Source organism: Amblyomma maculatum, chromosome 6, assembly GCF_055883805.1.
Source record: "Amblyomma maculatum isolate TAMU_Amacu chromosome 6, ASM5588380v1, whole genome shotgun sequence".
In the NCBI taxonomy this organism is placed as follows: domain Eukaryota; kingdom Metazoa; phylum Arthropoda; class Arachnida; order Ixodida; family Ixodidae; genus Amblyomma; species Amblyomma maculatum.
In genome coordinates, this window is record NC_139349.1 from 79,668,198 (window position 1) to 79,692,766 (window position 24,569).

A 24,569-nucleotide genomic window follows, 5' to 3' on the forward strand; every position below is an offset into this window, starting at 1 on the left:
TTTTATGGCGCATTTGCCGAGTTTAAATGATGGAGCGGCGCAGATGGAACTTCAAGAACCCGACACTGCTCACTCACTTCACAGCGGAAATGTGTTGCAGTTAGAGTTTGGTGAAGACGACGATGTCTAGCAGAGCGCGAAAGTGGCTGCGGTTTTATAGGAGGTGCGATAGGCTGCGGCGATAGTATAGACCAGAATACGGTTCAACCAAGACCAAAATACGCATACTCTCTAACACATACATCAAGCGTCATCTCTCTCTCTGGACTGCCGAAACGCTGCGAAGTGCCTTTGCGCTATGCAAAGCAATCGGGCTTTGTAACCTCTGCGGGTGCAACACCTCCTGCAAGTACGATAAATCACCCCCCTCCCCCCTTGTTCTTTACAGATGTAGCAACAACCAGAGAAAGAGAAGTGTCCGGGTTTTTTAGTGCTCTTTGCGACGTGCTCAACATGTGCCTATAGAGCTCATTCATTGCGGAGTATTAGCCTGCATTGTTAACCATCAGGCATTAAAATTGACAGACGCGTCACGAAAGCTTGGATATCTGTGGTGCACTAAAAAACAAACAAAAAATAGAAGGGTCCAACGCTGCTGAACCGTATATGGAGCGAAAGCATTAGCTGCGGGTGGCCGCGCGTCCTTCTTCTTCTTCTCCTTCCCAAGCCCACATATAAAGCTTCGCTTTAACCAAGCCGTATGAACGTGTCTTAGTGGGTAACATGAACGTCAGGGTCCTGGCAGGCTGATTCTGACATAACCGTCCCATGTGAAACCAGAGACCCAAGTTGGAAGCTCCTGCCAGGAGACCCCGGACACGGCACACCGCGACGAGCGGTTAGACCTGGCGTAGTATTGCTTTCGCAATAAAACCAGGTAAGTTAGAACGAACAGCTAAGTAATGTGTTTGAAACGGCCGGCTTAGCAGCTTGGTCGTCCCAGTGTGTTTATTATTCGGTGACTGTGTTATGCGAAATGTGGGCATGCAGGCCGCATTTTCTCGACCAAACACTGGCCAGTTAAGTGAAAGCGGGCATCGCGTTTGATTCTCGGCTACACGAGAAAGTGCAGTGCGCAGCTACAGCACTGGTTCGCTGGTTACATCGATCTGTGCGTATAGACCCTATTCCCTATCAGGTTTAGCAGACGGCGGTTGTGGCAACCCTGCATTGCGGAGACGCTATAACGTTGGGCGGTTCGAAACTAGAAAGCGTCTACCAGCTCTCCCTGCTGCGTGCCTCTCATTTGTCGGACACTTGAGACGCCGTTTGGAACGCCGTCCAACCAAAGCTGGGATTTCACTGATGCCGTGTCATGATTCGCCGTAGGCCCTCTCTCTCTCTCCTTCTCTCACGTTGCGTTATGCGTTCCATGGTTGCCAGGAAGGCTGCAATGACGTCACGTGAATAAGCTCTAGGCCTGCGTGCCGGGGGGTCTAAAAAGGAGTCTCATTTCAGTGGAAATAAAACGTCAGGTAGCATCACACCAGCCGACAGACTCGTGCCGTCGGTCGGCTGGTGTGATGCTACCTGATCGCATCGGCCTTTTTGACCTTTATCTGCGTCGGTCATAGCATTAAAACTCGTAAAAGCTCCAGAGATTGAAAGGTTGGGTCTATCGGGTATTGACTGGCCCAGGACTCAAAGGAGAAAAACCATGGGCGCCGATCGGGTGACCACGATGTTTGGCTCCCAGCGCCGAGGACCTGTTCATAAGGCTTCGTCGGAGCTCGTGTTTTAATGTAACTACAGTCGAATTGCCTCGGGACCCTCCTTGAAGCGTTAAAGCTGAACCCCAGACAGTCAGTTTCATCGACAGCTATCACCATTTGCAGAGTTCGGAAACTTCCATTCTGTTAATGTAAAGAGAATTTCAAGGCCATTATGTCACTACGATGCGCCACCTTTTCGCGTGATTCTTCGATATGCTGCAATTATTCCACGTTCCTTAAACCTATTTTCATTGTTACTTCACACTGCTGAGTGCGACTGAGATGTCGTCAACCGTTGTTGTTGTTTTTTTTTTTCTTTACGTGAAAATTCCAGTTACATCGCCACTCGCAGAATGTAGGCGCCATGACGCTCAACAAAACTTTCGCGATTAACTTAAGATCATCTTAAAAATTGTGTAGTTGGCAATCGCACATAACAGAGCGTGCAGTCCACGTCGCGGTAATGAAAGGGTTGCCGATCCGCGACAGGAGACAGATTGCCGCCGTCTCGGTGTAACTGATGACGAGGAGATGCGTGCGACGACTCTCCACTGCAACCACGACGAGGCCAAGACGAGCGACAATTCCGGCTGCTACAATGGGCCCGCCCAAGCGGAAGGGGAACAGCATAAGCAAACCGTGCCGCGCGGCGGATTTGTTCTCCGCCGTCTCGCTTTTCCTAGGAGCTCCGCCATGCAGAAAAGGTTACAAATTACCGCCCGCCCCATTTATCAACGGGAAAGAAGGGCCACGCAACCGCTGTGTATGGGGAAGACGACGGTGCACGGGAAAACCCGGAAGAAGGGTAGCGGCGGCGGGCTTTCCCGAAATAGCAGAATGACTCTCGACGCGCTTCTCCTCTTGCCCCGATGTAAAGCACCCGGTCGATAGATTAGTGCCGAGGGCTGACACGATGCGCCGCCTCCTACGCTTGTTGCAAAAGGGCACTTCCCACGCGCTACCTTTTTAACGAGGAATTAGCGAGGCTAGCCTAGATTACCGGCGAAAAGCGGAAGCGGGGGATATTAACTGTTGGGAAGTAACTTATACAGACTCGATCAGGAGTATTGGGAGAAAAACAACACTTTCTGGCTTTTCCTCGCGCATCAGAACTAATCGATGGACGTTGCGGGCCAGAAGTTTTGGATCCGAATCGAATACTAAGACGCAGGCATTGGTTAGCTCGGATAAAGGCTCCATCACAGCTATCGCTGCAAGATACGACATGCTGTCGAATTTTTCGCTGCTGGTCCGAAAAGCCACGACGACGCGCAGCCACATCGCATTCGCTTTCACAGGCCGCTAATGACCATGGTCCTCGAGGGCTCGACATCAGTGTCATTACGAGACGTTTTCATGACAACGCTTGACCGGTTGGGAGAACATGACACTTTTTTTGGTCGCAGCCTGGTAACACAATGTAATGACGTCAAACGAAGAGTATCGTGCACACTCTGCAATACATTTCTTTATTTACTGCTAGCGCTGTGTGCGGACCGCACACTCTTTATTTGGAACAAGAGTGGCGCGTTTGCAAATGAGAAGACAGATCGGCAGCATGAACAGGAGCGAGTCTTCTATTCAACCTGCTTAACCTCTCGCGCACGAACTGCACGACCCACATTAAGTGCCAATACAGGTCATAATTTCAGTGCAGCGAATAAAAATATTTTGAGTACTAAACGGCGTGTGCTATGACTCAATCCCTTATCTCTTGTCAGCGGCAGATTTAATTCACCGTGGGAAGCGCGACACTTGAGAAGCGTAGCCAACTGGCGCCATCTAACGAAGATAAATGAAAACCAATACTCAAATACAATAATTTATATATATTTTTTCAAGAATGAAAGCTACTAAATAAAGAGAAGGCTAAAAAAATGGCTCACCAGCTTATGCCGCCACTGCTACAATGTACCATATATTAAGGTCAACTTAATAGCATAACTATCCGACACAAATCGCTGGTTCTCGCGTGTGTATACATACCGGGAAAGATCCCGAGACACACAGCATATTAGAGCGAGATATAAAGCCTCAGAACAGTGCGTTCTCATGTACTCGGTCCGAATCAGCTAAGCAGAGTACTTGCACTGCTAGATACGCGGTAAACGATCAAAGACGTTTCTTCGGCCTCGCTATCCTATACACAAGCCCTTCTTACATCGCCTGCTGACGGATGCTCTTGGGACGTTCGCAACAGCGATCGTCGGCTACAAAGGTCGTTGAAGACTTGCTTCGTTCGAGAGGGTGCCGTACATGCGCGATAGGCTACTTCCTCTTTTCCTTTATGCCCCCCCCCCCCCCCCCCCCCCCCCGCTCCTCATTCTTTTCCAGTGCAAGGAAGCACACCGCAACTTTCTCCTAGCTAGCCTCCGTCGGATTTGCATCCCTCCCCTTATCTCCAATGGGAAGATTGGCAATCAGGCTATGCAGAGCACAGAAGCCACCTACGCCATCGCCGGAAGGCTATGCGGACTCCCATGCCATTCCTTTATGCCGAAATAAAGGTTACACAGTTTCTAAGCAAAGCCGAAAGACAGTCTCGCAGCATCGTTTAATAACAGCTGCCCAGTGACAGCTGCCACCTCAATAATCACGCAAATTTCCGAATCTCACCAGCCCACCTCCTTTTATCACCCCCTACAATTTTTTTTTTTTTTTATGTTCACATTATTTGAGTTGGGTTGTCCCAACAGCACGCAGTTAATTCCAAACTGGCTTTGCCCTCTTCCCTCCTCCCAGCGCACGTTTCATTTCGGTCGTGCGCTTTATACACTACGGTATCTTTGGGCGGACATGCATCCCTTCCAAACAAAATCTCCTTACCTAAAGAGCCTCCTTACGTCGTCCACCCCGCCACCCACCGGTACTCACCAGCTTGGCGGTGGGTACCTTTCTTCGCAAAACAGCACACATATAGCTTCGCCTCCAGAAGCCGCTGCCTACTGTGAACTTACCTTTACTTTTCTCCCACAAAAAATACGGTAGGACTACTATTCCAAATCAATTATAACTAAATAGATGCGTACTAAAGGTCGAATTTTTACGTTGCGCGAGTGAGTTCAAGAATTTATTTTAGCGCAGCCACGCAATCCAGTCGCCTGAAATGTTCAAGGTATGAAGGGGCGCCCTTGTTCTAAGCAATGTTTACAATGTCACAAGACTCAGTGCGAGGCAAAGCTACAGTTAAACGCTATATGAAGATAACCCTTGGATGTCGAAGTGATCCGCAGCTTTCCATCACGGCGCGCCGCCCAGCCTGAGTCGCCTTGGAATATTAAACCCCCTAGAAGACACAAAACAATTTTCCTTCCGAGAATACGCATCCCGCAAACCTTCAACGCGACAGCACATCAAATTCGTAGATGCGACCACAAGGAGGAAACAGCAAACAACAGGGACATACAAGTGAGGAACGCAGAACCAAAAGTATGTGTAGCTTTAATTACTGGCAAACGCGGCCATGAATCATGCATGCGTGACGTGATGCGAACGGATGATGAGGCAGTGTGTAGCGGGAGAGTCCTCCCTCGCGGGCGCTTGCAGCCGCCCTCAGAAGGCGATCTTCTTCATGAGCAGGTAGACGTGGTTGTCCACCTCAAAGCCGTGCAGGTTGTTGGGGTCCCCCTGCAGCCGCATCAAAAGGCCCCCAAAGGACACGTAGGACGCCCTGCGAAAAGGAACAACGGAGGTGATCAATTGTGCAGTCGGAGAAGCAGCATCTTTGCCGTGATCGATTACACCGGCGCCAGGCGAACGGACATAAATTTTTTATGTGCCGATGCTGGCGTAGTACACTACGATGCCACGCAAGAAGGAAAGCCAAATTAAGACACTTAGCAAAGCGATATCGGTTTAGTTCAGTTACAGTTTAGGACTCTTGATCATCCTTACAAGAAATGGTCAAATCTGTAGCAGCTCAGTAACGATATAAGGTACTTTTATCTTCACCCGTACTCTTTCATTTACTGCTACTGTCCAGAATTAGCTGAAATTGTATAAGTAGAAAAATAATACCCTGTACACAAGCTCCTTTCATATATTCACTCCCATCTTCAATGCATCCGGCCTTAGGGGTAAAAATAAACCAATGGTGAAGTAAATACTACAGTCGCGCCAGTGCATCGTGGTTCAAGTTTATTAAGTCAACGGCATCAATGAACACTCGGGTGAACGGCAGGGCGAAAATCAATGCGAAACTGTTGGTTCCGCTAAACTGAGAACCTTTTCTCAGGGTGTACACACCAGCGCAAGTGAAAAGGACACATTAAAATGCTGACAAAGGCGGCAGCCTTGTTCGTTTTCATACGTGACTGTTTAGAAGAGAAATCGCATGCGCATAGAAGGTGCTGCATATAACTAGCTTCATAAACACTACAGATTTCGATGGTTGTCAGCAATGCTGCTGTCGCCCAGACTTAAGCGCATAACGACGATGGCAAAAAAGGGTAACGCGGGCACGAAACGCTTTCTTATGTTCGAAATATCGAAGCGAAAAAGATGTGTCCAACAATTAAATGTTTTAAGAAGTCGAACTTCTCGGATCAACACAAGTTTCAGAGACGGCATATGGTTGTCTCTGACGGATATATACTCACATTTGGAGGACAGGATGAATTTGACTGCAGCCAGATGGGGAGAGGAGCACACTGTATCGGCAATACAGCTAGTGGTTGTAGTCCGTAGCACACAACCAGCTAACCACACTGCCATACAGTAAGCCCTCGGAACTGCACCGATGAAGAGGGAGGGAGGCTATAGTGCCACGATTGTAGGTGGAATCAAGACGCTCACTTACCTTTTCAGGAGAGCTCCGTTTTGTTATTTCACTTTTTTGCGCGTCTTGAACGGGATATGATCTATCTCTCGTGTCAGCTAGTCTTGAACAGCCAACTACTATATACATTATTTCAAGATGATGGAAAAAAAAGTCAGTGCGCAAGTATTTTCAAAACTTGTCGAGAAGGGGACGATGGGCAGAGAAAGACCCCAGACACATGCCATCGCTGCCTGTGTTTGAAGTGCTCCCGTGTTTGTCGCCGCCTTCGCGCTGTTTTTTGGAAACTATTCACTTGATTTCCATCCTTTCTCCAGTCGCCTAACAAAATTAAAGGCGGGGGGGAGAGGGGGGGGGGTATTTCGCTTACACGGTAAAGGCCTTCATGAAAGCAATAAACACAGCCACATTATACTGATGCATAGCTAGGCATCGCTGCCCAACAATCCTCCGCTTATCGAGTATCACGTCACATTTGACGCCAGTAATTCGTGGCAGTCATCCTCGCCGCAATTTTACCCCACTTACGGGTTAAATCACGTCGGTAGTCAAGGGGAGCGAACGCATAATCAACAGCAACGGTCTCTCACTACAAGAAGAAAATTAAGCCAGGAAAACCACAAGGACAGACCAACACAAGAGACAAAAGCCAAGAAGTAATGAGGAGCGGGACCCGCAGAAAAAAAAAAAAATTATCAAGGACTTGCAAGACGCCGCAAGCGCGCATTCTGTTAGCGACGACTCTATATACGTCAATCGGCACGCTGAATTTTACGTAAGGTACGAAACCACCGACAAGAGCCTCTGGGCCCGTTCATCGTGCCGGCGAGGACATATCAGGAAACGATAGGTTGCAGGACGGCCCCGAAAAAGAAAAACAAAATCTGTACACGCAAGAAACCAAAGCTATTCAAGAATGGGAGTACCGCGCACCTGCAATCCAGCGTACGGATCTCGACATATAAGAGGAGACAGCGTCAGAGAAAAGTGAAGAATGTCAAGACGAGCGCAGCGCGTCACCGGACGCCTCCTTTTACAGGCGGCATGTTGTCGCTTTTGTGGCTGCGACCGCAGGACGAAACGCACAGATCAAAGCAATCCATTGAAAAAGATACACTGTTTAAACAAGCACTCTACGATTAGTGCAAGCATGAACGAACAACGCGCTATAATAGTGCACTTTTCTTTTTAATTTTCAAAGTATTTTCACGCTAGGCATCGATGACCCCCTTGGAGGCACTTTGTAGTAAATCGTGCACGGCATGAACTCCGAGCTTTTTACCCATGTGCTGTAACCTCGCACTCCTTCCTTTCTCTCCGTGGAATTCAGCGTCTTTCACATTGCAAATAGCGTGATTACTTTCAGCGAAATAGGGGGAGAAGATGGACGACAATTACGATACTCGGACATCTTATAGTAGCGCGAAAAAAAAAATACAAGACAGGGTACAGGACGACCGCTAACATCTTATAGTAGCGCGAACAAAAAAAAATAAAATAAACAAGACAGGGTACAGGACGAGCGCTAACAGGACGAGCGATAGCGCTCGTCCTGTACCCTGTCTTGTTTTTTTTTTTTTTGTTTTTTTTTTTTGTTCGCGCTACTATAAGATGTCTGAAGTACTGCACCAACTAGGCCGACAACACATCTTACAGAAACGATACTCGGCAATGCGAAAACCGGGTGCGCCTCTCCCGGTAATTTCCTTCCACAATACACTGATGCAAAAAACTCGAGAGAAATGTTTCTATACGTGTGCAACTTTTAAGCCTACTCAATGTTGTGCCCCATAACTATCCTTCAAACGACACTCGATACTTTCCCCGTTCTAGACTGTTATAAAGAAGGTACGTAACGCGGGATATTATGCACGTAACAAAGCGTAAGTTGGCGAACGAGAGGACCCACAAGAAGGGCCCCAGACGGGAGCCGCGGTCCCACCACACCTGTATAAAGGCGGAGCTCTTGAGGGCCCGACACTTTTCAATGATAGTTCCGACTTCTTTTGAAAGTACACAATTTTATGCATGCGAGTGAAATACGAACTACCTCTGTACTCCTTTTATAGCACTAACATTTTTTTTTTTTCGTTCTTGAGACTTGAGTAGACAATTTGGGATAAAAATTATGTAATCTCAAATTCCACACAGAACCATAAATGGTACCTGAATGGCCGCCTAACGGTAAAGTTGTTTTTCGGTCGCAAAATCTCGTGTTTCATTTCGTACAGCCTGTCGCACCGTCGAACCGGCCTGTGCCGTCGGACGCTCTACTTCGACGACCGGGCAGAGAAGGGCCCGGCGGGAACGAATGAACAGCCGATAGTGCACGCTCACACGCGCCAAGTGACAGAGGAAATGAGCTCGGCGGGCGCGCGGCCAACGCCAATGAACGAGCCGAACGGCACGGCTCGCGCAGAGGTACAACACACCATTCAGCTGGAGCCGCAAGCACCAAAACGGCGACAAGCGACGGCGGGACCGGCTCCGAGACGAAGTTTGTCGCGCACAGCTCTACCTCCAGTCGGCCTTATTTACAGCTCGCTCTCCATGCCCGCGATCCCGCGACTGCGCAGTGTGTGGGCGTACGAGAAAAAAAGCAATAACGAAAACAATAACGGGACGAACTTGGGAGAAAAGTGAACGGCAGAAGGAGGAAGTGAAAAAAAAAAAAAAAATGCGCCTGGAACAGATCGCAGGCACCTGTGCCGACAGGCCAGCTGCGCGGCGCATTTCACGGTCACCTCTCCTTCTCCTCCGTTTCTCGCGCAGCCTTCTCCTCCTCTCTCGCGCCATTCAATCGGTTGCGGCAGCCGCACACGAACTTTGCCGTTATGAGGAGAAGAACAAAAGAACAAAAAACAACCTTCCCCCCTTCGCACTTTGCGAGATGCCTCGCTGAGCAAGGCACGCCAACCAAGTCGGCCGTGGGGAGATCGCCGCTGTCGGGCGCAAGGAAAAACACGGAGCACACATACACAACGCAACGTCGGCCGCGCACGGGCGCTGGAGGCAGGGAGCGAGGCCTTGAAAACAGGCGGTTGAATGCGCGTGCTGGGCGATAGAGGCACGCGCTCGGTTTAGGAACGCACGGAAGGAGCGCCCAATAATCGAAGGGCCGCAGGCAGCGTTATGGAAAGAAGCACTACGCGCGACGAAGTAAACACGCTTTATACACATAAGCAGCTGCAAATAAAAACAGTAGCCGCGCTTAAAACGACCGCCCTAGAGTAGCACTCGGTAGCATGAAGGGGGGCAACGACAGCGGTACGGCCCTTGGTAGTGGTGAGCATCTACAACTGAGTTTAAGCAGTTCTGCAGGGTGCGGCAATGGCAGAAGTGACGCGGTAACGACAGGCTGAAGCATTTTATTGTACGATGAGAAAAGCGGGCGCCGTCGCCCCTGTGTCCGGTAAGGATTATGCGAGCGAGTTAGAGAACCTAAGCTGCGGGTCACTGAAGGCGTTTTGAAGACCTCAGATATCAATCTCGGTTGCGACGGCAGAAAACGTCCGCGATTTGCGATTCTGGAGCACGTGCACAAACCACAGATTCTAGAAACTGATCAGGAACACTCTATTAAATCAAGCAGTGAAGACCGTTTATTGAAAATACGAAACAAGCTGTAGTGGAAGTCTCCAAATTAACGAAAACGACGAGGGAGGACTTCTTGTTTTTCACGCGCACTGAAGTCGCATGTCACTTGCGCGTCTAATGCATTTCACCTCCTAGAGCAATCGCAGTAGCAACGAAGTAACAAAGTTCGATAAGAAATAACGCCCCTAATTTCGCTATCTCCCGACGGCCGACTGCGACAGTGTGCGCCTCTTCAGACGGTACGTCACAGCACATTTGAGAACACAACACGCAGTTCAACCTTCAAGTACTCGGTCCTGACCTTCGGCACAACTCTCTCAAAACTCCGAAATATCAGGCAGTGACTGTCACACCCTGACAATTAGCACATTCAGTGAAAAGATAACTGAGGAAGACAAATTGGACAATGCGCTAAAAGGCTAAACTTTGATACAGACGCTGTAGTCGCACGAACAAAGAACATATGCCTGCTAGAAAGTGGGAAACTGGCATTGTCTATAAGGCAACACACTTTTTTTTTTCTTCTGCTCAAAGATAAGTGTAGAAACCGCGCCAGAAAAACATTCCAAAACAATAAGGCGGGCGCCATTATTTCCCAGTGAAGACAGTAAACAACAAAGTGGAAAACCGTCAAAAATGAGAAAAGCCAAAAAACTTCCTCGCAAACAGAATACTTTATCAAAAACAAATAAACAAATAAACTTCCGCAACGTGTAACTGACCCGACCCTGTCATATCCCATGGGACTTGATTGATCACAAAGCGGGATCTGGTGCATGACAAACAGCCATTCAGATAAAAGAAGCGGTACACACAAGATAACGGTTAAAGGAGACTGACAGGAAACTTTCAAGCAATCAGGCTATTTCCTCATAGTTTTATAATATTCTTATCAAGGACTGTTTGGGTACACCTCCTACGTCCAATTCAAATTGTACAAGACCTTCAAGCTAGGAACCTATCCCCATTAGAGAAAGTAAGTTTGCATTCGGTAAAATTATGTAATTCTTTTTTCTTCTTTCTCCCCGTGGGAAGTGCAGTAGGCTATAAGTAAAGAGAGTTGCGGGATAGATGCTTACAACTGCGAGATGCTTAATTTCGAGTTACCAGCTCATTCCGAGAGTGGCTCGCCACACGTACAGTCTTTGTAGAAAGCGTAGAGCCGAGAGAGACAGCTCCTAAGCCGTGCAGTCGTGGCGCTCCATTCATATGCATGAAAGTCCTTCCCTTTGGAGAAGGCAGGACAAAAGTCTCACAAAAGATTTGGATAACTGGGGATGCATTACGAGTCACACGGTGTGGCTCAGAAGCAAACCCCTTGGTCTCAAAGCTTCTGACAAAATACTCCCCTTCGGCGCCCCTCCCAGTCTTGCGTAACAACAGATCGATACGCGGTGCTCGCAAAAAGTGATTTCACGCCGAGGTCGCGGGAATATAAGATGCTCAATCGCACGTGTGCTCCATTTTCCAAAGATAGCGAACGAGGTCAATCCCAAAGCGGCGGCAAAGTGCGGAGGAAGAGAGAGAGAGAGAGAGAGAGGGAGCGGCGGCAATCGAGAAACTCTTGCCCGCTAACCGCGTGACATTCAGACTCCATCACGGCTTACCGAAGTGCACTCAGTATCAAAACGCACCGGACGAACGACGGCCGGAGCATAAATCCGCCCTGCTCTAATCTCATTGTACATTTTGTTCTGCGTCTTCAAACCTGTAAACCTTCCCGTGTTTCGCAGACGCCATCAAAGTCCCGCATGCAGGAAAGATCAATATAAAAGGAACAGATGCTTCCATTACAAACCACACACACACACACACACACACACACACACACACACACACACACACACACACACACACACACACACACACACACACACACACACACACACACACACACACACACACACACACACACACACACACACACACACACACACACACACACACACGGAAAACGCTAAAAACCCATGTTCCAGAGGAAAACGGAGACAGAATAGAGTGCGCCGCTGCGTATTGACTGGAGCCTAGGGTGGTAATCTATACCGCCTTCTTACGTTTCATTCCTGCTTGAACGCCCGACTTCTACAGTGAAATGAAACAGTCCCTACCAAACAACCGCAACACCACATCCTTTATAACTTTGCCAACCACAAGAAATGCAATGTTTTGGAAAACTGGCTTTTCTTGCGAGAGCTCGTTTCAATTCGCCATCCCAGAGAGATGCCGCGCAGCTCTTCGAATATTGTGAAAGACTTAGATATCCCCAATAATCTGCACGCTATCCTGAAAGCATTCTGGTTGCAGCGCCCTTTGATAACGGGACACGTCGCTGTCAAAGAAAAAAAAAACGCAGAAAAAAGTAATGAACATACAACATGAAATAAAACGGATGCTAGAGTAAAAGCTCTTTTCTCCATGCCATCCGAAAACGGTCCTACCAATGCTGCGCGCGAAGCAATGTGGCGCAAGAGTGGGTTGCAGAGCACTAAGCCGCGGAAACATTGTAAACATCTCCGCCACTGCAGTCAGCTCCCGGTCAGTGGGCGGCGCGGAACCCTGTGCCGCCCCCTGCACTCAACCCATAGCAAAGGCGCCCGTCCCGCGCACCTGGCGCGAGTGCCACGCGCTCTCGGCGTTGTGCGGCAGCAGCTTCGATCCGCCCAGACGGCCACGTCAGGCGCGACCTTCCAGACGTCACGATGACGCACTTCCAGCCGCCCGACTTCCTTTCCTTGCTCCTCTTTGCGGTGCCTTTCAACCCGCCCTCCTTCCCGGCTCCAGTCTTCTCAAAGGCGCAGGAATCGGGTCGCGTTCAATGTATTCGTATATGCCCGCGTAGGCAGATAGGGCGACTGGCGACCACTACTCGACCAACTACTCATCTCTCCCCTTCCCGTCCCGAGGACAACCTTCTCACTCGCTCTTTCATGTACTGTCAGCAGCCTTTCCTTAATTCATGCGCGTACAGAAGGCTGGCCGGCCGGAAGTCACGGAGTCAGCTATTACGTCATTTGTAATCCGGCGAAAGTGGGTCGAGTGAAAACGGTCAGATCTTTGCTTAAGAAGAGAATAGGTTTAGTCATGTTGATCGTTAATATTTAAATAGGAAATAATAGCACGCACGAAAAGATAGGAAGCGCAAGAGGACAACCGCATGCGTTGAGAGTTAACGGTCGTCTGTGTCCTCCCGTTTGTCCTGCCTTCCTTTATGTGCTATTACTTCCCACTCACATGGAGCACTAATCACGGCTCGCGCCACTATCTTCGGAAGGTTTTTTTCTTTTTCTTTTCTAGTTCACTATTCTTATACCTTACCTTACCGCTCACAATATCCAAGTACACTGCCGAGACGCGTGCAGGTTGCGTCAGTTGGATAGATCGGAGGAAAAATGAAACTCTCTATAGCGAAGAGTGCGTCGTGCGCAGCAATCAACGATCGCGCGCTAGAGCAATCACCGATTCAAATATTCCAAGCGTAATGCATTACGCGTTCGCTCGGGGCTCTGTGCGCAGCTAAATCGATCCAACAATTCCGACTCCGCAGGATTCAGCCGCGGTCAAGAAAAAGCAACAAGTCGGACATTTTCCTAACTTCGCACCCGCGGAAGCCGTATAGGAGCACGCGGAAACGAGCGTTGGCAGAAAAAGGAAAGGCAGTAACGAAAAGCGCATCGCGATACCGCTCTCACTGTTCACCCTTGATTCTCGCGATCGCCTACGGTGCGCATGCGGAGATGGAACCAGCAGAGCGCGTCTAGCGTGGCCTTGAAAAGGGAACTGGCTAACAGGGTCCACCATGCAGAGGTATTGCCATGCTCGTTCGGCTCATCCGCTCGGGCGCATTCGGTGTCGGCGTGAGGATGACGTGAAGCAACTTTTTTTGCAGCGTCATCCCCCCCCCCCCCCCCCCAATCACTTCAAGCCACAGCGAGAAACCAAGAACACACACGTGCCCTTCATGCGGTCCAACGCCCACATAAGCTTCAAAAGAAGCAGGCTCCCAAACAACCTCAACGATAGGCGCTCTTTCAAGTTGACAGTTAGATGATCACGGGCTGTCACAGACGGGGTTTATTATTGGGATTTCAGAATTAAGCCAAACACGAGGGGCTAATCTTACAAGTGAAGGGCGAGAATTCGACTGCAATAATCGCAGACTAGGAGTGAGTGCCAAATCAAACTTCGAACTATACATAGACTTTCGTCACCCTACTTCAGAGACACCTTCGAAACATCTGCCCAGATTGCGCTGCGATATATTCCAAGAAGCCTATACATTGACCGGATATACAAAACAGCCCGGAAGTGTCATGAAGAAACAAAAAACGCTTTTAACAAGCGAGCCGTCGAAAAGTGGACTCCATTTACCATTGGCACCGCTCAAAACAAACGGCGATACCGAAAAAGCTGATGCTCTCCCATAATTAGGTCTGTTAGGCCTGCAGTGATAAGCAAGGGTTATAACAGGGTTCACATTACGTATATAGCGGGAACGGCCAGCACTCAGTTCTGGGCACGGTTAGGCTTAGTGGTACCGAAGGTTAGGCTTAGCGGCGCACAACCTGAAGGCACGAGAGGCGATAATGACGCAAACATTCGCGATATCTGCAAGCAGTGTTTGTGAGGCATTCAAGGTGATTAATTAATTGAAAGAAATAAAACACCAACTTATAACCCCGCTTTGCAAAACTTTCTTGATTGCCTTTCCTGGTATTTAGTTACTATAAGGTCGCTTTCCACCTCCTCCTTGCTAGTTACGGTGTCAGTGAAAGAGATTAAAAAAAGAGAGCATTGTTGAGCAGAAGCCAGGCTTTTCAAAGAAACTGCAAAGTGCGCGTCGCGCGAAAAAGCCAAGAGTTGAGTCGGCAGCGGACGTCAAGCAATGGCAAAAAGAGGGGGAGAAGGTGAGAGGCTCTGAAACCTGGCTGCCGTATCGTTGTCGCGAAAGCTACTGCTGACGCGGCCTGCTCCTGAAGCTGCCTGCACGCACCGCTCGTGATAGTGTTATGCACAACACGGTGGAACGGGCGACAAACGGCCCGAGAGAAAAACTATGACGGAGGGCTTAAAAAATAACAGATAAGGGCTGAATCGCACAGGACACGCGGTGTGCCAAGTCGGCGCTTACGCTCGCGTTGTCGAAAACAAACCGAGCTCTCGGCGGCTCTGCCGTTGTCCTCTACACGAACAGAGGGCGGGACGCGTGGTGCCTCACAGTCCCTAGACTGACTGCACAGCATAATTTCAATTGAAATTCTAGAAGAAATCCGCAGACAAATTCGGGAGCTGCGTGTCGAAATAATCGTGTTTTTTTTTTCTTTTTGCTTGGGGAACTAATTCAAGATCTTTGCGAAGCATTCAAACTCTGCAGTGTGTTGACCTCGTTTTTCGAGAGCACTCGCCCTTAGGCCTGCGTCCTCGCTCTCGCCGGTGCCGCGCTCTTCGCTGTTGACCAGTGAAGAGGCCAAACGCGGTGACCTTTGAGGAGCGCTATACGCTAAGAAAGCGCAGCTGGCGAAAAAAAAATAGAGAGAAGCCGACTGGTTGCGAAACTAGCCGGTCGATACACACTCGTCGTTTCTGCGGCCGATAACGCGGGCTCTCCGAAAGCAGAAGCTCACACGGCAACCGAAACAAACACGCCGCACGAGACGTAGGGGCTCCATTCATAGCGCGTTCTCATATGGAAAGCCTTAGAGTGCGTGCGGTCGTAAATGAGGGGAAGCTCGCTGTTTGCACAATACAATCGCCCATAATTTAGCGCACCGTGGGCAACGGTGCGGCGACTCGAATAGCCTCGTTAGGGGCGTTAAAGCCGCCTTATTTCCTCGATCAGTTATTGCCACTGCTGACCGCCATCTTGAATCGAATGACTCAGCACGTCCTTAACTCGAACAAGGAAAACCGGAATGTTTCAGACGCTGAATATCCCCCCCGCGACAGAGCTAGAAGGAAAACGGCGGGAAGGGGTCTTATCAATGAACACCTACACCGGCAAAACCACTGGGGCCAACACCAAAGCCAGATAGGTGCCCAGGTACTATCGGGAAAAATTACGCGACGACAGCAGCTACGTACAAAAACACTCCAAGCCCGAACTAAACGACGGCGAGCGATGGCTTAAGCTTCTGGAGGCTGCCAAGCCGATGTTTACCCTGCCAGCTGCTGCTACCTTCGAAGCCATATCCGCTATGACGTCACGGCAAGATTTCCTTTCCATCCACACGGTTGCAGGAGCGAAAGTGAACCGCGCCACTTTCCGGAAATTTCTCGTCGGAAATAAGCGGCGCTGCGGAGCCCTACTCGATTTACTTTTTTTTTTTTTTGCGTTCTTCTTCCGCTTGATTCTCTAATGACTGTCACGGCGCAGAATAGAATGATCAATACAGACCGGGAACAGCTGGTCACTTCCACACCCACAGTACCGTCGGTCAGGCAAAGAAAAAAAAAGAACGAAAAACTAGAATGATACAAGACATGGCCAGCCGAGGCATCGACGAAAGAGAGAAGCAAGAGAAAAAAAAAACATAAAGGCGGGGGCGGCGGCAGCAGCGAGCCGCTGCGCGAATGACAGCTGTCGGAAACGCACTCAGAGGCCTCGAAGAATCCACAGGTTGCCTCGCCCCAACTGCAGCGGCTGCCGTGGCGGGCTTAAATGGCGGCACTTCGGGTCGCGCGCAAAAAAGGCGGCGCGCGCGGGCGCGACCTTCCATATTCCCGGAGCCCTTACCGACCGCGACCCTCGGCGAGGCAGCGGTCACTCGCGCGCCGAGAGCGAGGGGGGAGCCAATGTGACACGGCAGCGCCGGCGGGCGACCCTCAGCCGCAGTGTCAGTGCCAAGGCCGCGGTCCTGTAGCGGATAGACTACGTCACCGCCATGGCAGCGGTCCATCTGGAAGTGGCGCGAGCGGAGGAGAGCGCGGGGTGTTTCCTACCTTGGGGGCCAAGCAGAGCCGTCGGGGCCGATGACAGCGACACGACTCGAGGCCAGGACGTCCGAAGTGAGGACGCCACACGTCGGGAACGACCCTGGTCCGCTCAGGCCTGGTCCACGACGTGTGAGAGAAAAGCGAAGGCGGAACCCCGGGACACCAACTACGCACCAGCGGTCGTCCGGCGCAGAGAGTGAGGTCGCAGCGCGGCGTGCATCGCGCACGAAGTACGGGGATCCGAGACGAGGTCCCCGGCGCCTAGGTAGACCCTCGGGGCGCCCGCGGTCGAGCTGTCAGGGCCGCCGCGTCCCGAGACCTGCCCAGCACCGAGGAAGCCGCGACCCGCCAGCTGGTCTCCTCCCGTTCGCCGCTGCTGCTGCGGCGGCCACCGGGGCCCGCAATCTACGCAGCGCGCGCGCGCGAGCGGCGCGAACGCGGCGACCACGACGCAGCGCTGACGGAGTCCCGATCGAAACCGCGTGAGCCGCCGCGGTGTAGCGAACCGTCACCAGAGGGCGCCATGGGCCCTTCGCGCGCGCGTGCGGCCCAGCGGCTCTCCGCTAGGCGACGGAACGAACCGAGAATGCGAAGGAGGGAAAAAAAATGCGGACAAGTAGCGCAAGCCTCGCATTTCCCAGGGTCGCTGCGACCGCACAAGCGAGGAGAGACCTGGCCGCTTCAACGCTGCTCGCGCAGTACAACGCGCAGTGCCTGCAGTGCGGCGGATGGTGAGTCATGCCGGGAACGAGAGCCTCCACGTCACTAGTCCGCCCTACCGCTCGCCGTCCTGAGAAAGCGCTGAGCCGAGACCATCGAAAGCCGCAGGGGCACAGTGAGGACGGGGTACACGTCAGTAGACAAAAACACGATTCTTGATCGAAACTACGGGGCTTATAAGCGATTAACAGGGGTAGAATAGTGACGACAGTGACTAAAGTACTTCAAAACAACGGCGCTTAGTGACATGTCTATGAACGAGCCGTAACAGGTTTTCACAACATAATCCAACCGACGTGCACACATCCGAATTTGCCAACGCTTAAAGTTGTTCGTATAGGACGAAATTACGTGTACCGCAGTCAGTCAAAGGAACAAATCAAGAGACAGAATGCAGCCATACGAGGAGACACTACACGGGTATTCAGTTGATCTCTTGAGAAGGCAATTATTTTTATTCCGCTATCGCCGAAGCATGGTTCTACACCGGCAAGCATGCTTCACCTCTGCGCTTGGGTGCGAAACGTGAAGCCGCATTCCAGGGTGCAAAAATAAGATCTATGATTCTCTGCTGGAATATTCCCCTCTTACCTCCTTCGAGCAGTGTGTCGCGCCGCAACTGAGTGCGTGATGTAATATTATGATGAATTACAGTTCATTCGATGCCTCATTACGCTTTTAAGCAAACTTACACTAACATTTCAACAGAAAATGTGTTCAAGGCGGGGACATTTGTTTCATTACTAAACACGTCTGAATCATCACAAAAAGCCGGTCGAAGATTACGTTAAGATTAAGGCCCGTTACACAATTACATGCGCGCCATAGAATGCTCTTCCACCTTAACTGCTGAATCCTTGCAGCTCAAAATTCGCACAGAGATGGCATTTGCCCGTCAGTATCTTTAATACCGAATTGCTTGGGGTGCTTGCCTGATTCGATCAGAAGTCGGACGTTCGCAGAGTATGCGGCGACGGTGAAGCAAAAGAACTTCCCAGCGACGGAACAAATGTCGCCATCTCGTTTTGTCTGCAGCAACGAGAATGAAGATAGGCGGGCGGAGATGTTTTGCGGGAGCTAGGTCTGAACTAAGAGAGTTATCAGTAGTAATAAACAAAATGTCGTCTGGCCAAAACTCCCCTAAAAGTGAAGAGTTTGCGTATGGCAAGAACTCTTTTCAAACTCCCAACGCTATCAGATGGTGCAACCTCTGCCAACGCTGGGACCGCTGCTTGTTTTGCTTTGACGTCGCCGCATACGATGCGAACCGACTTCTGGTCGAATCAGGCAAGTATCCCTAAACAATTTGGCATTAAGAAATGCTGCCGGCCAAAGACCATTTCTGTGTGAAAATTGAGCTGCAAGGGTTCATCGGTTTAGGTGGGAAAAGCATTCTACGCCGAGCATGTAATTGCGCAACGCACTGCACTTCAAGGAGGAGGCTGCAAACAGCTCTTGAGAGGCCCCTCTCACCAGTGACATCGAGTTCGCGTAAGAACGCCTCCATGAGGCGATTTGCAGGTGCTAACCACATGCGATGCCACACCAGGATGCGAAAGACGACTGGTGGTGACTTCCTGGCAATGCATCGACGTCAAAAAGAGCCATGTGCTGCTTCGTTCTCAGATTGTATGACACAACAGAGAGCTGCACGTTCGTGCATTCAACGCACTTCACCCGAACGCTTAACTACTTTCCAGTGTCCAAGAAGACGAGCAAACCGCTATTACTGTCATTGCCAAGATCCGTGAAACTTTGTACAACTTTCTAGAAACGCCCAGTATCGCTCCAACCTCTTCGCTCTCAAAGCAGACAGCGACGTGACCTCCTTGCCACACGCTGACGCGGCGCTGTCGACCTCTCTCCCCTAAGTTCTTTCAACATCAGGCTCCTGCAATGGGAACCGGCGATGCATCGACCAATCTTTCATCACGCTGCTGTGGCTCTTCCTCCGAGGAACAGGTCAGTGCTTAAGCAAGGCTCGGATGATTCAAGAGCGGTCGCAATGAGTCACCGGATGAAGCTGCACGCGCATATGAGCAGCATCCGTGGCCCGGAAAAACCCGCGGGTTCAAAGCCCCCCGCTTTCCTTCCCCTCTCAACCGATGCAACAGGCTTCACTCGCTGTGGATCGCGACGACTTGCATACAAGCGCATCGAGCCTGTGTGCTGCGACCAGTCTCTGAAGAAGCGTCGACATGAAACAAAAAATAAACGCGTTTGTCATTAGCGAGCTTTGACAGAGTTCAACCAAACGTCACGCTGCATTTCCACCAGTGTAAGGTACCCTTACAGCGCTGCTGAAGGCTCACAATAGGAAAACTGCAATGCACAAAGGCACAGCGCAACTTTTTTTAACAATCAACGAGTTTCTGGAGCTCCAAAGTTATGCCACAGCGCACGCAGTCCGACGCGAAAATTGCATGTATTTTGCTCGGCTCTAATACGCAAGAAGACAGGTGACTCGCAGACGGACCACCATGCACAAGTACTGCTGCCAGATATCACCACAAGGCCACAGAGTTAAGTTTCCCTTTTAATACCCGACAAGGAGAGGATAAAAAGTGTGAAGCGTGCCCGTTCTTTGTTTTTGTGCTGAAGACTGCAAACGGAAACCAGTTTTCATGGCTAACGCTTTACGTAAACCTAAGCTTACGCAACACTCTCCCCCCCCCCTCTCTCTCTCTGTGTGTGTGTGTGTGTGTGTGTGTGTGTGTGTGTGTGTGTGTGTGTGTGTGTGTGTGTGTGTGTGTGTGTGTGTGTGTGTGTGTGTGTGTGTGTGTGTGTGTGTGCGTGCGTGCGTGCGTGCGTGCGTGCGTGTGCGTGTGTGTGTGTGTGTGTGTGTGTGTGTGTGTGTGTGTGTGTGTGTGTGTGTGTGTGTGTGTGTGTGTGTGTGTGTGTGTGTGTGTGTGTGTGTGTGTGTTGCTATTCGACGGATAGCGCCTGTCCTGTGTGTTTCCTCTCTTCTGTGCGTGTTCTTGTGCGCTTGAACTTCGCTTGAATTCATTTCAGGGCAGGGAGGTTCGGTGTCAGAACACGTACCTCCAGTAATTTACTGAGGGCTGTATCCTACCTCTGCGCTCGCTTTTTTTTTATTTTTTTTTTTCAACCAGTGCCGCATAATGCACCCCGAAAAATACTTCCTGCTACGCCACTGCACCATGGAGACATCGTAACACGGATGCCGAGAAGGCAGAACGCTCGGTATGAGGCAGCTATAGACGGTTGAAGCGAAGGCGGTATGCCGAGGTACGAACTTTAGAAACAGACACGAAGCGCCGTAGGTGCCCGGTGGAAGCCGAGCTGGAACGTCTGCAAGCTGCCGACGATCGTAAAACGCTAGGCTGGAGCTGAGTTGGTCTTTAAAGCCAAAAATGCCGAGCTGAAACGTCGACGTCGTTTAATAATAGGCAAAGAAGCGGGTGTGACCGAAGTAGCATCAAAGTATCAGCACTGGTGAGACAATGAGCGTCTACTCTGAAATCGAAGATTAAGCGTCCTCATAATTTTTCCGGGTGTTCTTTCAGAAAAGCAGCCGCCGCTTACAGACAACGCTACGTTATGCCAAAACTGCAAGCGAAAGACTTGAAGCCATTTTATCGCTGAAATAAATATAAGCGCATAAATAGCATAAACCAACAAAAACTGCAGCTTCCAAATGGCATTCAGTGAATCAAGAACGCCAGTCCACTCAGTGAAGCCAGTGAAATGATGCAAGAAGGCCAGTCTACTCAGTAAAATGATGGAGTTAACTTTAAGGTCACGTATTGCAATATTTGCTAAATCACAGCCAACAGCCTTCTGAAAATGAGCTTTAGAGATGGGGAAGCCGTTTTCTGCTATAAAGCATTTTAACAGAACGAGCTAACCTTTTTTGCTGTGTAGGCGCATTTAAGGAAGACTTACCATATTATATTATCTGCGATAAAAATGAGTAATGGCAGTAATATTTACATTAATAATGACGGTGACATTGAACTCCGATTTCCTTTTCCTTCTCGCTTTCCTGTCCAGGCGGTAAAGGTCAAAGACCGGCGATAACGAAAAGAAAGCACGTAACCATCACTGCCCTGAAAACCGTACATTCAAAAACGCCGCAAGAGTCAACGAACGAATTCGAGATGGACTTAGGCAACGGGGCGGATTGAGCAAGCCCCGCTGTCTTCAAAATATGTTTGTCCCTGCGTAGGCCAGTGTCCTTTCCGCGGATTCAAATGGTGCAAACAGGCTTAGCACGGTCCATCCAAGAGCCTGCGTTTGTTACCAACTGCTACCCACGAATAAAATGCTGCGCGGCAGCGATGAAGCCACTTCTCAAGCAACGTTATTTCGCACTAAAAGTGATGACTTTTTTTTTCTTTCTATTCCCGTGCTGTATTGCCCTCTCTCCACAGGCCACATGTCTCAATAAACATAGCGCAAAATAACGAGTGTTCACACTAATAAACCGAGCTACATTTGAAGAGTTGTGTTGCGTTGGGTTTATTGGCGAATAAGCAACTGAAGCTATCATGTGGCAAACGCGAGGTTACATTTAAAGAAACCATCGTGAGCTTTTTATCAACTGATTATGCAAAAGAAACAGATATCGTTTGCCATTGAGGTTCCGATTCTGTGGGCATAATGTGGAAGGGGAGGGGCGGGGGGGGGGGGGGGGGAGAGTTGTCCTTACCTCGAGATACACGGGGGCCTGGCACAGTTGGGGCATAGGCCATATTTAAAATTACCAGCGAAACTATCACAAATTATCCGAGAAATAACTCTGGTACTATCCACGACGCTATATCGTGCGGATATGCACGCCTGCTGTCAACCGCAGCAATGCAAGGTGGGAAAGCCGGAGCATAACTCACTGGATCACACACGTTCCGAAAAGTGAGTGTACGCCGAGTAGCGCTCGACACTAACGTGTAACCACACTAGCAACGCGGCGAGGACTTACTATGGCGATTTTGAAGCGCCTAAGTACATCAGGTTGCCCAGATCATTTCTGTGAGGCCGCGAAAAGTTCCGCAAAGGACACTGTTCATCTGTGAGAGAAATCGGGTTGAAGATAATGAATCCCGACATGCATCCGAAAGGCAAGGAGATCGTATTCAGATTCTTCCATCTGGCCCATACTCCTAGTCCTCAAAAAGCTGCGCTGATCGCTCGCCATCGCTTTTTGCAATGCTCTTCACATACCACTACGCGCGCCTTCGCATATCTATTAAAGAACCACTCGCGAGGCCATCTTCCGTTACAGATAAACGCTTTCCGGGCTCCCTAAACCGCAAGGACTGTTTCACTTTTCTTCGACAAAAACGCCATCTGGCGCGCTAGAGCAGCGAGTTACGCTAACAGCGCACTCGTTCGCCATTCGCATAAGCGCGCGGCGCTGTCGCTCACGCACGCACAACATCGTTAAAACACACGAGCAGCACTTAGCTCCGACGTAGGCTACCCACTTCTGGGGGCAGCGTCTTTTTAAAAAGCGCTTCACAAGACTCTCTCAAGATGGTCTCGGCCATGGCGAAGTTGAGAAAGGGGTCGGGGCACTGTTCGGTGCACGCAAATGGGGGCGAGGCAGCAGGACACGAAGCGAAAGCAAATCGAGTCGTCCTCGTCAGTAGAAGCGCGCGGATCCGCTGGCCCGAGGCCAGGACACTCGGATGAACCGCGACAGCGAAGTGGAGACCGGCGAACAATAGGTCGGGGGAGTCGCGGTTGTATGCAATCTCCAAAAGGGGCGACACGTACGAGGTCACCAATAAGAGCGGCGTCCTCAACGGGGCACTCATCTTTCCTTCCCACCGAAGCACGCGCCTGCAAAAGCTCGCCGAGCCCGCTGATTTACGCAAAATCTGCGACTGAAGCAGTGAAACTTGCGCGGGTACATTTTACTGCCCATTACAAGGCCCGCAGAGGAAACCGAAATGTTCGCTACACGTGTATCTTTTCCTTAATGATCTTCCAAGGGAAGAAATGGCCACAGAATTAATTTTCCATTGATTCGACAAAATTAAATCAAGAAAAGATATCGGTCCACTGTCCTAGGTCTCGGTGGAAGTTCACTTTGTTACCTACAAAGACCGCGATATAAATGTGACATGGACGAGGGTTTTTTTTTTCTACAGACCTGACATTACAAACCTTTAATTACCGAGATCTAACACTGGACGGAGACTCCGCGGAAAAGCCCAGTTACCAACGAGAAACTTGAGACCATATTTACACAGCCATCATCATGGGAAGAGGATGAGCCGGCAACACTGTTAAATGTGTCCACAATGCACTATTTGCAAGTACCCCGCCGGGGTGGCGCAGTGGTTAGGGCGCTTTACTACTATGCTCAAGAACGCGGGATCGAATCCCGGCCTCGGCGGCCGCTTTTCGATGGAGGCGAAAAGCTAGGCGCCCGTGTGCTGTGCTATGTCAGTGCACGTTAAAAAACCCCACGTGGTCGTAATTTCCGGAGTCCTCCACTACGGCGTCTCTCATAGCCTGAGTCGCTTTGGGACGTTAAACCCCAAAACAAAACCAAAACACTATTTGTAAGTACCCATCTTTGCACCGCATCCGCTGGGCGGCCGGCCAACCCGGTGACATGTCGGCGACCGGGCTAGATAATACACACACCTATATACACGTTTGTGACATAGCATTTGTCACAAACGCCGAACAGACTGTCGACTCCTCAGTTAAACCAACCAATAGGGAATATTGAAAAAAGCAGCCGCCATTGTGGGGCTCACCGACAATGGCGGTGATAAAGAGGTGTCGGGATCATACTTGAAGACGTGGACACCCCTTACGGCAACTGAATATTGAAGAGACAACAGCTGCCATTATCG

The 24,569-nt window shown here is 50.2% G+C and overlaps 1 protein-coding gene across 1 annotated transcript in view; it reads right to left on the reverse strand.

Annotated features, from left to right (window-relative positions):
* Positions 1 to 5,137: 5,137 nt before the first annotated feature.
* Positions 5,138 to 24,569, reverse strand: part of Polr2H (DNA-directed RNA polymerases I, II, and III subunit Rpb8) — a 131,135-nt gene continuing 111,703 nt past the window's right edge. Inside the window, exon 4 of the mRNA XM_084607008.1 lies at positions 5,138 to 5,382. Within this exon, the coding sequence (XP_084463134.1) occupies positions 5,265 to 5,382 (118 nt within the window). The 3' untranslated portion in view covers positions 5,138 to 5,264. The remainder of the gene's footprint in view (positions 5,383 to 24,569) is intronic.